The sequence below is a fragment of the Nematolebias whitei genome, chromosome 3, assembly GCF_014905685.2.
Source record: "Nematolebias whitei isolate Nwh7 chromosome 3, NemWhi1, whole genome shotgun sequence".
In the NCBI taxonomy this organism is placed as follows: Eukaryota; Metazoa; Chordata; class Actinopteri; order Cyprinodontiformes; family Rivulidae; genus Nematolebias; species Nematolebias whitei.
The window spans coordinates 51,007,168-51,022,883 of NC_056500.1; the positions used below are offsets into that span (position 1 = coordinate 51,007,168).

Sequence of the window (15,716 nt, forward strand, 5' to 3'; positions counted from 1 at the left end):
TATATATATATATATATATATGTATATGTAAATATATAAAGGCGTTTTAAACTCTTTCCACACTTGCAATATTCTAAACAATGTTTCTAAACTCTAAACGCTCTAAAAGAGCACAGCATGTCATGATCTCAGTTCTCTGCCATGGCTGAACTCTGCACTCTCAGCTACCCCCACTCCTCTGCTGCAGAACGGAGATCGACAGAGGAGGAAGAAGGAGGGGGAGGAGCTGCAGGAGGTTTCTCCTGCAGTGAGGGCTGCACACAGTGCAGCAGGTGCTAAATTATTTTAAATAATTAATTTAAAATACAAAATTCCATGCTGATCATGCGGCTCATCCATAACTCATGTCCATGTCATGTTCAATCTTATTTTGAAAAACCGCGATACAGCGAGTCCACAAAAAACAAACCGAGAAGTAACGAGGGACTACTGTAATAATATCTGCCTCTGAAAAGTTAAAGGGATAAATGAAAACCATGTGCATACCAGTTTAGGCCTCAGCTGAGTGGTGTTGTCTCCATGTCCAAGGCGGCCATATTCACCTAAACCCCAGCTGTAGAGTTCCCCGCTGGAGGTGATTGCAGCACTGTGAGAGCTGCCACAGGCGATGTCACGGATACGCTTGCTCTTCAATGCCTCGATCAGCCGAGGTTTATCACAGTTCCTTAAAGGAAATATCAGATGTTTCCTCAACTGTTCATCACACATTCTAATTAAATCTTGACAAGAAAAAGAACAGTTTTTGTTTACAACAATACTAAGTTAAATTAATACTGTAATTTGTCAAATTATTCTAGTGGAAGCCCATATTTGTTTTCATTGTTATCAAACATTTTCCACTGTCCTAAAATAGAAGTGAATTAGCCAGAAACAGTCTCTGAGCTGTGCAGTGCACACTTGTAAATAAACTTACATTCTACTGAAGTGCCCCAGTTTGCCATCGTCTCCTTCGCCCCAGGAAAAGACCTTCCCATCGACAGTAAGGGCCATGGCGTGGCGTCCACCAGAGTGCACAGCCACCTTCTTTACCACGTAGTTACTGAGTGCAGTGATCTGACGAGGGATTGGGATGGTCCCACTAGACAGGCCCAGACCTAACCTGCCGTTGGTGGCCTCTCCACAAGCGTAAATCTTTCCCTCCACAGTCACTACAAAATACATTCACCAGTAAGAAACAAAACACGATATATAAAGATTATTTAACAATAAAATAGTATTCTTAAATTACCTGCAAAGAGACTCTTGGAACCACCAGCCACTTGCACCACACTGAGTGCAGAAAGTGTTTCAGAGAAGGAAGGAACTTTAATCTGTGGAGAACGCAAAAGCAGTTGAAAAGTTAAACTGCTGTCAAAGTTCTCGTTACAGTGTGTCTGTTTCCAGCTGCGCTCAGTTTTCTGAACTGGTGAAGTTGTAAACATCTGGTAGAGTTTGAACATGTATATAAACTTAAATCAGTATTTGTGACAAGCTGCACACTGAAGAGATTTAAACATTTATTAAAATAATCCAGACGCTCTGCATAAATGCAGGATTTTTAATTTTTCTACCTTTATAATCTAACAAATAGTTATGTATATATTTTTAAGAAATGCTAAAAAGAAATACACTAAATAAATCTTTTTTAACGTTTAACTGCTTAATCTGTTAAACCAAACAGATTAGAAAATGTACTTTTATAAAAATACCATATTCCACAAAACAGAAAATAAAAATCTGCATATCTTCAAAAAACTTCAATTTAAATTTAACTAAAGAACTTTTAACTTTGATTTTATTAATTTTTTTTTTTTTTCAAAAATGTCCTATTATTCTTAATTAGTTTTGAAATTACATGGCCAAAAAATACAAATAAATAAAAACTTGATTTATTGTTTCATTTCGAGGCCAACTGCACCTTCGAGCCTTTGAGTCCTCCAAGCTGATCTTTGTCATTCAGACCCCAAACAAACACTTTGGTCCTGATGACAGCTGCTGACTCCAATCCTGCTGACTTCTTACGAGCAAGACTGGGAGGAAAAAAACAAAACAAAACATAATTTAAAGCTGTTAGAATTTGACAGTTTATATGTCAGAATAATCTTGTAGTTATTCTTCATTAGGGAAATAAATCAAAGGTACTTAACTGAATCAGAAAATACAAAAATGTTGACTTTTACAAACAAAATTGTAATTCTGGATGTTTTAGCACTTTTACATGTACTCCTTCAGCTGTCTTACCTCCCAGCTGTGGTTTTCTCATCATCATCTTCTTCATTGTCAGATGCTAAGAAAGGAACAGTAGCCAAATCTTCATCCTCTGCTCTGATGCGCCCCACAATACGAAGTCCGTGAATCTTGCAGTCTATACCAGAGCTGCGACACTGCTTGATTGCAACCTCAATGTATCTATGAAACTGAAAAGAAACACAGGAATTATTCAATAGCACAATATTAGCTAATAATTACAAGTTAATGTCAAGGTTTACCAACCTCAGTACACTCAGTAAGGAGAAGAACTGTAGTGTCTGTGGGATTGATGGTAATTGTCTTGAGTTCAATTAAGTTGTTCAAAGAGCTTCCACCTGTATTAGGATAATGAAAACAAATTATTAAAAATTAAGAGAAAAAGATTAAATCCTCAGGTACAAAATACATTTATTTAAATAAAACAGAAGATATATAAAAATAAAAATATAAGTAATTTTGACCAATTTGTATTTTGCCTTTCCTTGTCATCTCAAGCCATTTTTGTCCCCTGTTGTGGAATGGAGGGGGAGTTGGAAATATCCTCTGCCTGTCTAGCCATTCGTTTGTGCATGTTGAGTTTGATAACTTGAAAAGATACAGACTTCCATTTTGGTTTGTGGCTACATCCAGGGGTAAAAAAGGTCACCATCAAAAACTGGGTTGCTAAGTCAAAATCCAAGATCGCCATCACCCACATGTAAACACACATACAGGAAAACCAGCCACCCCAAATATTTGAGGAAATTATGCTTACTAGGTTTTATATTGCTTGAAAGTATAGTTTCCTGAAATGATTGGGGTGGCCCTTGGGGTGGCCAAAGATTAATCTATGTTGGCAAAAGCCACCATTAGCCACTATACCCTGGATCCATTGTGCCTGGTTGTGGGTAAAATTGCTTCTTCTACTTACCAGGATCTGTCACTCTGCACTGCCTCAGACACACAAAAAAAACCAACAAAAAAAACTGTATCTCATACACGGTGCAATTCCTACTCGTATATCTTGCCTCAACATCTTGAAGACTTACTAACATTGCTTGTTCAATTTCATTCCAGAAGAACACTCATACTGAAAAGTACAAACATTTGCTTTTTTTTTTTTAAGAACTTAGTTTTATTGATTTTTTTACAGAGCAATTACATAGTCATACACCAGCAGTAATCAACATAAGTGTTGACAGTGTGAATTTTCCGTAGAGTTAAAATCTCAGCATAACATTTTACAATTTCAGCATCACATTTGTAGTTTTATAATCATCATACAATCAAAAAATCCACTTTGGATGGCAGAGCCGGCCCATCCACCCTCGCAGATAATCATGCAGGTATCCATTCAGATGGGCAGAGCTCATCCAACCATGCAAACAAGACCCACTCATCTACACAAGTAGAAGACCTGCTGGTCTCCAGCGCAGATCAAAAGTAGCTCTTTGAAGTCGTTATCTTTTCCATTTGGTACAATTCCCATACGTTCCGAACCCAGAAGCTGTAGGAGGGTGGCTCCAATTGCATCCATTTAATTGTAATGCATTTCAGGGCTGCTGTAAAAAGAACATTTAAAAGATGTAATTTGGTTCGTCCTTGCAACCCAACTGGGGTAATACCGAGCACTGCAACCGTTACATCCTTTAGTATAACCTCCTGAAAGATCTGCTTTAAAGCCTTGTACACATCATCCCAAAGATTTTGTAGTTTGGGACATGACCAAAAGATGTGTGTGTGACTGGGCACAGCTGAGCCGCAGTCTCTCCAACACAAGCTTGGTACCTTAGGATCTATCTTAGCAACTACATCTGGGGTCCTGAAATATCTACTGATGATTTTCCATTTATATTCCCGCCACATATTTGAGTTTGTAACTTGATGTGCCTCAGTCCAAACACCTTCCCATGTTTCATCAGGAATCACTTTGGCCGTCTATGCCTCCCATCTTTGTTTTATCTGAGCGGGTTCATTAAAATTCATGGAAAGAAACACCTTATATAACTTTGCTATCAATTTCTTATCTCCTTCACCTTTTTGGAATTGAATAAGTAAGTTTTCAATTATTGTGGGGTTTAGTACTCTTTCCCAGTCCTTGTGTGTAGCCAAAAAAGAGCGCAACTGTAAATATCTGAAGAAATCACTTTTTTGGAGATGAAATTGCCCACATAATTCTTCGAATGACATGAGGTTGTTCCTATTGACTAACTGATGTAGGAATGTGAGGCCCTGTTCAGCCCTTTTTGAAAAATTTTTGCCTAAGAAATTGGGAGTGAAGGATGTAATATGTCCAATACTTGTTAATATAGATAAGCCTCTTGGCAACTTAAAAGCAACTCTTACTTTGTTCCAGATGTTAAGTGTAGTTCTAGTCCACAGCGGCAGTTCCTTTACTGGAATATCTAAAAATGGCAATACCTTTAATGGTTCAGAGCACTTCATTTGTTCAATGCTCAACCATCTTGTGTGAGAATCCTCCTGGATCCAAAAAGCTTTAACTGGGCTGTCCAGAAGTAGTATTTTAAAATGGGAAGATTAAGACCTCCTTCTGCCTTGGTTCTCTGAAGTGTTTTATATTTTATGCGAGGGCGCTTGCTCTGCCAAATGAATTTTGATATCACTCTATCCAATTCAGCGAACATGGATTTGGTATACCAACTGGTAACATTTGGAACAGATACAATAATCTGGGCAAAAGATTCATACGAATAGTTTCAATGCGACCTAGGAGAGACAAGGGCAACACTGACCACAGCTCTAGGTCCTTCTTAATTATATCCAGTGTTTTACTGTAGTTGGCGTAGTACAAAGTGAAAGAGGGATATTGATGCCTAGGTATTTAATGCCCTCTCTAGGCCACCTAAAGCCACTTTGTTGTTTTACCACTAGTGGGGTATTGCAATCGACATCCATTGCCTCAGTCTTATCAACATTTATTTTATATCCAGCAAAATACCCATACTCAGAAATCATTCTTTTCAAGCGTGGCATTGATAATGTAGGATCGGATAGATACAGTAAGACATCATCTGCGTAAAAATATATTTTATGTTCCTCTGTACTAGTCAATGATTTTATCATTGTCCCTAATGAGTTGGGTCAATGGCTCATTGCTAATTGCAAACAACAGGGGTGACAATGGACACCCCTGCCTACATCCACGCTCCAGCTTGAAACTAGCCGACCTGAAGCCATTAACTCTCATAGCCGCTTGTGGGGATGAGTATAATGTATGTGTAGTGAACTAGGCCTCCGACCTCAACCTGTCTCTGAAGACCTTCAGGGGACAAGAACTGTTATTTCATTGATTTGAATCCAGAAATACAAATGATCTCATCAAGAGACTATTTAATTGTATCCTGAATTAATCAATTGAAAGAACACTCTTCTTTTTTACATTATCATTACTATTTTAGAATATCTTGATAATCAAAGTGTGTTTAGTTCATACCATTTCTAAATGTTGAAGTGAACCACTCATTTTAAATCAACTGTGAAACAGTATTAATGATTTTTAAACCTCCTTAGACTTAGCAATCAAGTTAAATGTCTATTTACAAAGTAATTGTGCATTTTGATCTTCTGTCTGAATGAGGAGTAGTGATGTCGGTCGAAAGTCAGAGACAGACAGACAGACGAGTTATTAGAACGAAGTGTCTTGTTTTTAAAAACTAGCAGACAGTAAATAACTTCAACTGGCACCTGCCGTGTCTTACCTCTTCATAAACATTTCTCTGTCTGTACTAACCGTTCCTAAACATTCCTGCATCCTCTCTTGACTTTTAATAACCTCTTGACATCACTAGAACAGCCCCTGCTGGTTGTTTCAACCAATCAGGAAGTACCAATTGACAGGAAGTGAGTACTCTTTAAAAAGTCAACACTTCCTGGGACTATTCAGTCTTTTTGAGTCTTTCTTGGGACTATGGAGTCTTTTTGAGTCTTCCTGCAGTTTTCCTCAGTCTTCCTTGGGTCTTACACCGGAGTCTTTCACTTCTGAGTGGAACTTCGGACTCAGTCTTCCACTTCTGAGTGGAGCTATGAAGTCTTCCAGCTGAACTGAGAAGCTGATGGAATGGGACCATGTGCAAAGGGGTCCGTCCATCCCAGCGGAGTCACAGCGCCTCGCTGTGAACTCACCCGGGCATAATGCCCTACAACTTCGAAGGAAGCTTGTTCTGTTGAACGGAGTAAACCACACGACTTCTGACGATGACCAGCCGCTTTAACCGGAGACGCTGTAAAGGGATCGTACTAATGGACTTCTGTTCCGGAGTGGAGGTAGCCCCCATCTAAGGTAACAAAGTCTCTGCACGTCCTGAAGTGTACCGGAAAGCTGAGCGGGGTGTTGAAAGAAGAGTGCTAATTCTGGTCAACAAACATACATCTTCCTTCATCCATCTTCCGTTTAAATCTATTCCTTCTCTTAAACTTTTCTATTTGCCAGTAATCTAGATGCCTTCAGAGGTGAATCAGCCTCAATCAGAAATGTTCTGTTGTCTTGTTAGTAAAGCGTGCCAAGTTTTTATTAATCAGAAACAGATCAGCAAATCAATGTGTACATGTTTTTATGTTAAATTTTGATTTTGTTAAATAAATGACCGTATTTATTCTGATGGGTCAAAGATAAAATGGCGTCTCATGTCACTGATTAAACGATCCTCACAGTTATCTCGGTCACATGGCAGAAATTTAACTCGAAAAAGAAAGAATCCATTGTAATTAAACAATTAATATTCTTTGTGCTTGAACTAGCTTAAGAATAATTAATTAGTAGTGTGTCTACAGCAAAGCTGTCCCTACATCACTACATATGTATCCAATCTAGAAACTTAGGTCCGAATTTAAACCTCTTTAATGTTTGAAGAAGGTATTTCCTTGACACACGATCAAAAGCCTTTTGGGCATCTAGAGATATTACAGCTGTATAGCTTTATTTTCTTGTTGGCGAGATATAATATTTAATAAACAACGTAAATTATTTCCATAATGCCTCCCGGCAATAAATCCATTTTGAGCCGAATGTATGATTTGAGTTATTATGCCGTTTAAGCGTCTAGCCAGAAAATACCTGTCAAAATATGTACGTCCCCATTGAGCATAGATAATGGTCTATATGATCCACAATCAGTGGGGTCCTTACCTTCTTTGTGCAATACAACTATTGTTGCATCGGACCAGGATGGTGCCATTGTTTTAGTTTCTAAAGAATGGCAATATGCTTCCAGTAAAAGTGGAGTAACACGATCTGTGAAACATTTATAGAACTCATTTATGAAACCATCCGGACCAGGACACTTATTATTTTTAAGGGATAAAATAGCTTTTTTGATTTCTCCTTCTCGAATCGGTTCGTCTAATTGTTTAGCTACTGTATCAGATAATTCAGAGACATTTATACTTTGTAAATAATTAGCAAGGGCAGCACGGTGGCGCAACTGGTAGAGCTGCTGCCTCTCAGCGAGCAGGTTCCTGGTTCAAACCCCGGTCCAGGGGCCTTTCTGGGTGGAGTTTGCATGTTCTCTCCGTGCATGCGTGGGTTTTCTCCGGGTACTCCGGTTTCCTCCCACAGTCCAAAAACATGCATGTTAGGCTGATTGGTAACTCTAAATTGTCCCTAGGTGTGAGTGAGAGAGTGAATGGTTGTTTGTCTCGTTTGTCTCTATGTGTCCCTGTGATGGACTTGCGACCCGTCCAGGATGCACCCCGCCCCTCACACAGTGATTGCTGGACATGGGCACCAGCGACCCCCGTGAACCAAAAAGAAATAAGTGGGTAAAGAAAATGGATGGATGGATGAAATAATTAGCAATTCTATTCTCATCACAGCAGGTATCAGTGTCTCGATATAAAACCTTATAAAAATCTGCAAAAGCTTAAGCTATTTCTTTTGGTTTTAGGATGGACTTATTGCCCAATTTTAGCTTTTGAACTACATTTGAGCATTGTTGTTTTTTAAGTCGGAAGGCCAAAAGTCTGCTCGCTCTATTACCGTAAATGGACTGTATTTATACAGCACCTTTCTATCTTATTTCAAGATACTCAAAGCGCTTTACACTACAATCTGTGTCCTCATTTACCATCCATACAGCACTCTACTAGATCTATACAAAGCTAATTAATCAAATCATTCTAAAGAGATTAATCAGAGCCTTAGATCACATTCATACACTGATGGGGTTCAGTGTCTTGCCCATGGACACTTCAGCATGTGACTGTTGGTGAATTCGAACCCCCAACTCTCGCATTGGAGGACGACTGCTCTAACCACTCAGCCACAGCCGCCCCGTGTTCATAATACTGTTGTTTAGCAAAATGAAGATTACCTTCAACTTTTTCTGATAGTAGATCTTGAAGCTCTCTGCGGTTTGTGTTCAAATCGTTCAGAATATTGGATGCTCCACCCTTTTTATGTTGGTGTTCCAGATCCCTAATTCTGTCTTCCAAGTCTTTCAGTTTCGCTGCTTTTTGTCTTTTTTTTGCTGTTGTGTAGGAAATGATACAATCATACTTTCTTTCTTTTGATTGGGCTATGCAGACCCTTCACGTTATAGCAAGTTACATTTAAAGTACTCATAGCTATTTATTAAAAATATATGGTAATGTTAAATTGTGTTGGAGACAGAGACAGCAAGCTGACGGATGATACCAAACGTTTGGATAAAGTGGATGCTGAAAACTAAAATGACAAAACAAGATAAAAAAACCCGTTGGTTACATACTGTAAACCTAGATTCTATGAGTATAGGCGCAGCCCTTTAAGTCTATCACTAGTGGGTTTATCCCTTCGCGCGCAGCGCAGCACTGAAAACTTTAGTCCACGCCCACCTGCTGTGTGGGCCTCTCCCCCGGTCCGTATAAATTACGGTGAGACCGGGTAATCGGCTCCCAAATAGCTTTTTTCTTCAGCCATTTAGGAAACAGTGAGGCCCAGAGCTTAAAGGGCTGCACCTATACTCATAGAATCTGGGGTTACAGTATGTAACCAACGTTCTATCTTGTATAGGCTTCGCCCTTTAAGGCTATTGCTAGTGGGTTAAAAGCGAACCAGGATGTAGACTATGTCTCACTGGGTCCACTCAGACACAACATGAAGCACCTGCTTGCACAAAAAAATGTTTCATCACTCTGCCTCCTGGGTGCATAATTACGCAGCGCGTAATTGCGTGCTCCATGCTCAGGAGTGCACCAGAAAAAAGACCTCTGGTGAGGAAAAAGGCTGAGATAGCAGACCTGCTGCTGTAAATAGGAACAACGAAGGATACGAATTGTAACAGTGTAACGATGAACAGAGCAGACCAACAGCTCCTAAGGATGAACCGATTAATAACGATAAAATCAGCAGTCATGAACTTGTGACTGATAATAAATATCTCACATTGTGACTGCATGCAGGCAGGTGTGAGCTTAAAAGTGAAGCTCCATGAAACAAATAATAATCATTCTGTCAGAACCCTGAGAACAGAATGGGTCATGGAGAAAGTAGAAACATCACGTAGATAAAACGAATAATTGAACATGGCGATGACCAGGCAGCCGCCATACAGATATCCTCCACTGTCAGCCCTCCATGCAGAGCCATGGAGGATGAAAACCTTTTGGTGGAATGTGCTCTGAGATTCTCTGGAGGATCCAGCCCAGATGAACTGTAAGCTTCAGAAATAGCCTCACACAACCAGTGTGAGAGGCGCTGAGTGGATAGAGGGTGTCCTTAAGAGCTGTCCCTGTAATGCACGAACAGACGCTGAAAGCGGCGCAGTGCGGCCGTGTGCGTCGCATAACACTAAAACGTGCGCACGAAACAGAGGAGGTGAGATGTTGCTTCCTCTTCAGAATTATGAGGAGGAGGGTAAAACCCATCCAAGGTTATCACTCTCGATCTGAATGAACTTGTGATGCTTTTCAGAGCAGGATTAAAACGCAGTACAGCAGAACTGTCGTCAGCTTGAATTCTGAGACATGAGAGAGCAGATAATCACTCACTCTCTTTGCCGACATCAGAACTAACAGCAGGGCTGTTTTAAATGACAGAAATTTAAGTGAAACCTGATCTAAAGACTCAAAGGAGCTTTGATCAGAGCGTGCAGGACCATCATTAGGTCCCACCGTGGAGCTAGTGGACGTGACACAGGTCTGTGTCTCTGTACACCTTTCAGAAAAACACTTAATCAGCGGGTGGTTAAAAACTGTTCTGTCACTGAGAAACCTCATGACAGGAAGAAATAGCTGCAGCATAAGTTTTAATTGTGCTGAACGCTAAATTTACCATACCATACCATACCATACCACTTTATTTATAAAGCACTTAAAACAGCTACAAAGCCAACCAAAGTGCTGTACAGACAAAACAACAGGTAACACACAAAGCAAAATACAAAATGAGGTAAATCAGAATATAGACAAAAAACGATGCAGATAATGATGACAAACCAGTGTAGAGCATACAGGATCAAAACACAGATCATCTTGTGTTGAAAGTTACTGAATAGTAGTGAGTTTTTAAACGGGACTTGAAAACCGAGAGGGAGGGGGCCTGTCTGACAAGCAGAGGTAGCTCATTCCAGAGTCTTGGTCCTGCTACAGAGAAGGCCCTGTCACCTCTGCGCTAAATTTCTGTCTTTCAGTTGCTGTAGAAATGACAGCACGCCACCTAACGGACATGAGATGGCCTCCATGCCTTTCTCTGCGCACCAGCGCTGAAAAACTGTCCACTTGATGTGTACAGTGTTGTATTGGAAGCAGCTTGTGTGCCCTGACACGTACGTACCACATCCTGTGGGAAGCCCATCTTTTTTCTAAACGGATCCGTTCAGCGGACAGACCCAAAAGTGCTGACCTATTTCTGGATAACTCCTGATCTCTCTTCCTGCCTGGAGGACAGCAACCACCCCCTGGCAGTTTCCACGGCCGACCCAATATCAGTCGCTGCAGATTCGAGAACCACGGAGCGTTTATGCGTTCAGGAGCTACGAGGATGAGTGACAGTTCTTCCTCCCGGACACGGACTGGAGGGAACGCATAAAAGAGCATTTTTGGCCACGGGCTATGAGCGAAGGCGCCCACTACTAACGGTGGGTCATCTCGTGAGCTCAGTAAGAACCATAATTGACACTGGGAGTTCTCCTGTGTGGCGAACAGATCCACTGCTGCTCGGCCGAACCTGCTCCAAAAACCAAGAGATCAGCTCGGGATGGAGGCTCTAGTCTCTATGGCGGGGACCACCCCTCGACATGATATCCGCTCGCCTGTTCAGGACGCTGGGAATGTACATTGCACTGAGGAGCAGGTTTTTGTGTGCCCAACACAACAGCTGTTTTGCAATGTGTAACAGTTGGGCTGAGCGCACACCTCCCTGACGGTTTATGTAAACTGTTGTCACTTTGTTGTCTGTGTGGATAAGAAAATGCTGATCCCAAAGCAGGGGGCAAAATGCTAAGTCACGTTTCAGACCGTGAAAACATTCTAGCACATTATGTGAAGCGACATGTGGTCCAGCCACTGTGCTCCCTCTGCTTGGGACAGACACATTCCTCCCAGCTTGACAGGAACATGTCTGTGAAAAACTGAGACATGTGATGTAGGCATGCTGATGGGAACTCCCTCTGACAGAACCAGGGCGTTTCCCCAGTGATTCAGATCATTTCTTACAGAGGGGGGCACAAAGATAATCTGCCTCTTCTGGCAAACAGGATCTATGCGTAGGCGGGCGAACCATCTCTGAAGGCATCTCATGTGAAGTAGGCCCAGCGGAACCACGATGTGGGCCGCTGACACCGTCACAGGAGTTGCATGACAGGCAGAGCTGTCACTAAGCTGCAGGGTTTGACACGACGGAACCGAACTCCGAGCTTCTGCTCTCTGCTGTGATAAACGGGCTCTCATTGTGGTTGAGTTTAGCTCCACTCCCAGATAAACAATCATATGGGATGGGCGAACTGAACTTTTCCCAGTTTATAGAAAAACCAAGGTTTAGCAGGTGTAATGCTAGAGTTTGATCTGCACAGCTGCTTCCTGCCTGGACTGATCTAATAAAAGTAGATTGTCCAGATAAAAATAATTCTCATTCCTGCCATGCGTGATGGCTGCAGAACAGTCTCCACGCATTTTGAGAATGTGCGTGGGGTGAGGGAATAACCGAACAGTAGCCTGTTGTACTGATACGGAATCCCCTGGAGGAGAAAAACACAGGCATTTCCTGTGTTTCAGAATGATGGAAATGTGAAATTATGCGCCCTTCAGATGTATGGAGGTGAACCAGTCGTTCAGGTGAAGTTCTCTAGCAGCTGTTTGATTGTCAGCATGCGGAATTGTCTCTCCATGATCGAACTGTTGAACATGGACAGGTCGAGAATGGGTCTCATTCCTCCATTTTTTTTCAGAACCAGGAAGTAGTGGGAGGAAAAAAGACCACATATTTTCCTCTCCGTTGGAAACTCTGGAAATCATGTTTTCATCAGGAATTTCTGAACTTCTCACTGGAAAGACGAGCTCTGTTCTGGAGAAGACAGGACGGTCTCTATAATCCCTCTGAACGGTGGAGGTTGAGCTGCAAACTGCCGCGTGTAACCCCAGCTGATCAGACGGACCATCCATCTGTCCAGACACTCGCTGCCACTCTGAGTAATGCTCGGAGAGGGACACGCAGTTTGTGTGTCATGTTTCTCATGGACATCAACCAGGCTAAAAACCCTTACTGCCATCAGTCACTCTGGAGATTCTCCGGGGGGAACCCAAGGTGGGGACTCCAACAGAAAAATGTTGTATGTGTGCCTCTGTACTGAACCCAGGCTGCGGTCTCCCGTTAGAGCTGAGGTGGGCCGGCGCGCACTGAGAGGAGGCATGAGCGCTTTCTGAGTGAAAACGCCGTTTCGGTGGCGGCTGGAGCTGTCGTGGAGAAAAAACGTTTACTCCCGCCGCAAGGTGAGATGACGGAAAACGGCAGAAAATAAAAATGGGCACTGGCTAAGAATGAGGGATTTTACCGGACTAGGTATGCTGAAAAAACAATTTTTAGCTAACGTGGCAGACGAGTGTTTTGTGATATTTACAGGACTACGGTGTCATTTAAAACACTGTTTAGAAGTTACCGGCTCATTTTGTGTGGGGAAAGTGTAAAGAGAGGTAGCTGTGAGCTCAGTTGATCTGACAGTCAGGCTGTAATCAGATGAAACTTTACTTTCAGAGATGTTTCTGTTATATTTCAATACATACCTCATTAAAAAACACACACATTCCCATTAAAAAACACACACATTACCCTCAAGGAGCTGTTCCCTGGTGGAGGGGGCCGGCGGAGGAGCGGAGTGTGAAGTCGCTGCTGCAGCTGTGGACCAACTTTGCTGCTGTTGCTGGCCATGGCGGTCCCTCCAGCAGCCAGAGGGACAGGAGGAGGACTGTGACGTTACCAGATGGTGTACAGTCTCTGAGACCTCCTCTGACCTCTGCGATTTCTCAAAGATGGTCTTAAAGTTGGCCCCGAACAGCCCCTCTGGGGTGATGGGGCCCTCCAGTAGGTCTTTCTGCAGCCTCTCGGACAAGGATGGCGAGAGGCAGAGCCAAGTGGTCCTCTGGATCATGGTCATCCAGGCGGTGATGTGAGACAGGCAGACTGCAGAGGTGGCACATGTTTAAGATGACATCAGCAGCTTTACAGAGAGAGCTCTTTGTCTCCTCCAGCATGTCTGCTTCCTCCAGCCTCTTAGAGATGTTGCAGGCCAGCAGGGCGACGTTGTTGTTCGCTGCGGATGTCTGGAATGAGCACTGGTGAGCTCGGTTGAAGACCTTTGTCACAATCTGGTCATGCTTCCCTGGAGGGACAGGTTGCTGGTCCATCCTGGAAGCTTTTGTCCCAAGTGCCACCGCCAGGCTTGGCTTCGGGTGGGGGACCGAGGGAAAAACACAGATCGGTAAAACCCTCCACTCTGGAGATGAAGGCAAAGGTGGAGACGGATGTCTTCAGCTTGCCGAGCCCAGCTGCAGCCTCGTTCCAGTGTGATGTTACAGCTGGAAAGCGAGGCCAGATGGGGTCAGGGAGACGAGCCGGGGCGGAGGCAACCTTGCCGCCAGATCATCTATCTGATCAGGACGGAGGGAGGCGAGGGACGGAAAGTCCCTTGTGTTAACATCCTCCTGGATTATGCCGGGCAGCTCCGAGAAGAGGGCACCGAAGGCTGGGAGCGGTGTGGTCGCCGACGTGGGAAGATCCAAGGTGGCTGAGCATCCGCTCGGCCGCTCGTCTTCCATCACTATGGTCTCCAGGAGGGAGGGGGCAGCTCCGCATCGCCTTTCTCAGAGGAATCATTCGATTCACTGCGTGACTCTGCGTCAAAGAAGGCGGTGGCGTCATCCCGCGCATAGCGTCCTGCTACAGAAAAAAACACTAAACGGAGTTGCTGCTAACATTGCCTTTTTCGAGGAAATCATTTGATTACCGCGAGGAAAAAACGTTAGAGAAGGGGATGGCGTCATCCAGAGGGTAGCGGCCCGCCACAGAAAAGCACTTCTCGGCGCTTACATTGAACAAGGCTGCTTGTCTCTGCTTCTCCTCGGGGAGGAAGAGCTCACCGGGACGGCATGAGGTTGGCGTGGCGAAGACCCAGGCATCCTTAGCAAAGGTTGTGCCAGTCAAAGCTGGACAACTTTTCCTTCTTCATTCTTCTGACAGTGCTAGCTAGCTGGCTGAAGAAAAAATGGGAGCTGATTACCCGGTCTCACCGTAATTTATATGGACCGGGGGTGAGGCCCACACAGCAGGTGGGCGTGGACTAAAGTTTTCAGTGCTGCACTGCGCGCGAAGGGATAAACCCACTAGTGATAGCCTTAAAGGGCGAAGCCTATACGAAATAGAACTGCTTTGCGGAACAGTATTTTCACACATGTCGAGACTATGATTCAAATGCTCTGTTCCTTTTTTGGATGAAATAAGATCCTTGGGGAACAGAAAGATTAGAACTCAAAAACACAACAAATGTTAAAGTGTATAGCTGACATAGTACGAAGCAGTGGGTTTAAATCCCTAGCCACTAAAATAAGCAGCAACAAACAAAACCCCAAAATTGGATGTGTACAAAAACAGCAAAAAGGAGAAAAATAAAGAGTGTAGGAGTTCAGGCCCTGGCGGGTATACAGAAATGTATGTACTTCAACAAAAACAGCATAAAATCTACCAGTAATAATGATATAGATAATGTACATAAGGCATAACTAGTCATATCTTTGTAAACTAATAAGGTCAGTTAGGAGGTAACAATGTTGAGCACATTTGCATGAAACAAGCACATCTTCATCCCTGAAAGTGACGGCTGGCCTGGAGATGAGTGTAGACTGCAGTCCTGGCCTGATGCTGTTGATCTTCTTTGCTGGGCCAACCTTTTGGCCAGTGGCTGTTTAGTTTCCCCGATGTAAGACTGATCACAGCCCTCCTGACACTGAACAGCATACACAATATTACTCTGTTTGTGCCGGGGGACTGGATCTTTGGGATGAACCAGTCTTTGCCGTAATGT

General features: G+C 43.1%; 1 protein-coding gene across 1 annotated transcript in view; it reads right to left on the reverse strand.

Moving 5' to 3' along the window:
- The window catches only part of herc2 (HECT and RLD domain containing E3 ubiquitin protein ligase 2), a gene marked incomplete in the record, with an annotated part of 472,599 nt that overhangs the window by 194,772 nt on the left and 262,111 nt on the right, over window positions 1-15,716 (reverse strand). Inside the window, 6 exon segments of the mRNA XM_037698316.1 lie at window positions 487-664; window positions 914-1,148; window positions 1,229-1,310; window positions 1,898-2,009; window positions 2,221-2,396; window positions 2,473-2,564. Coding sequence (XP_037554244.1) covers window positions 487-664; window positions 914-1,148; window positions 1,229-1,310; window positions 1,898-2,009; window positions 2,221-2,396; window positions 2,473-2,564 — 875 coding nt within the window.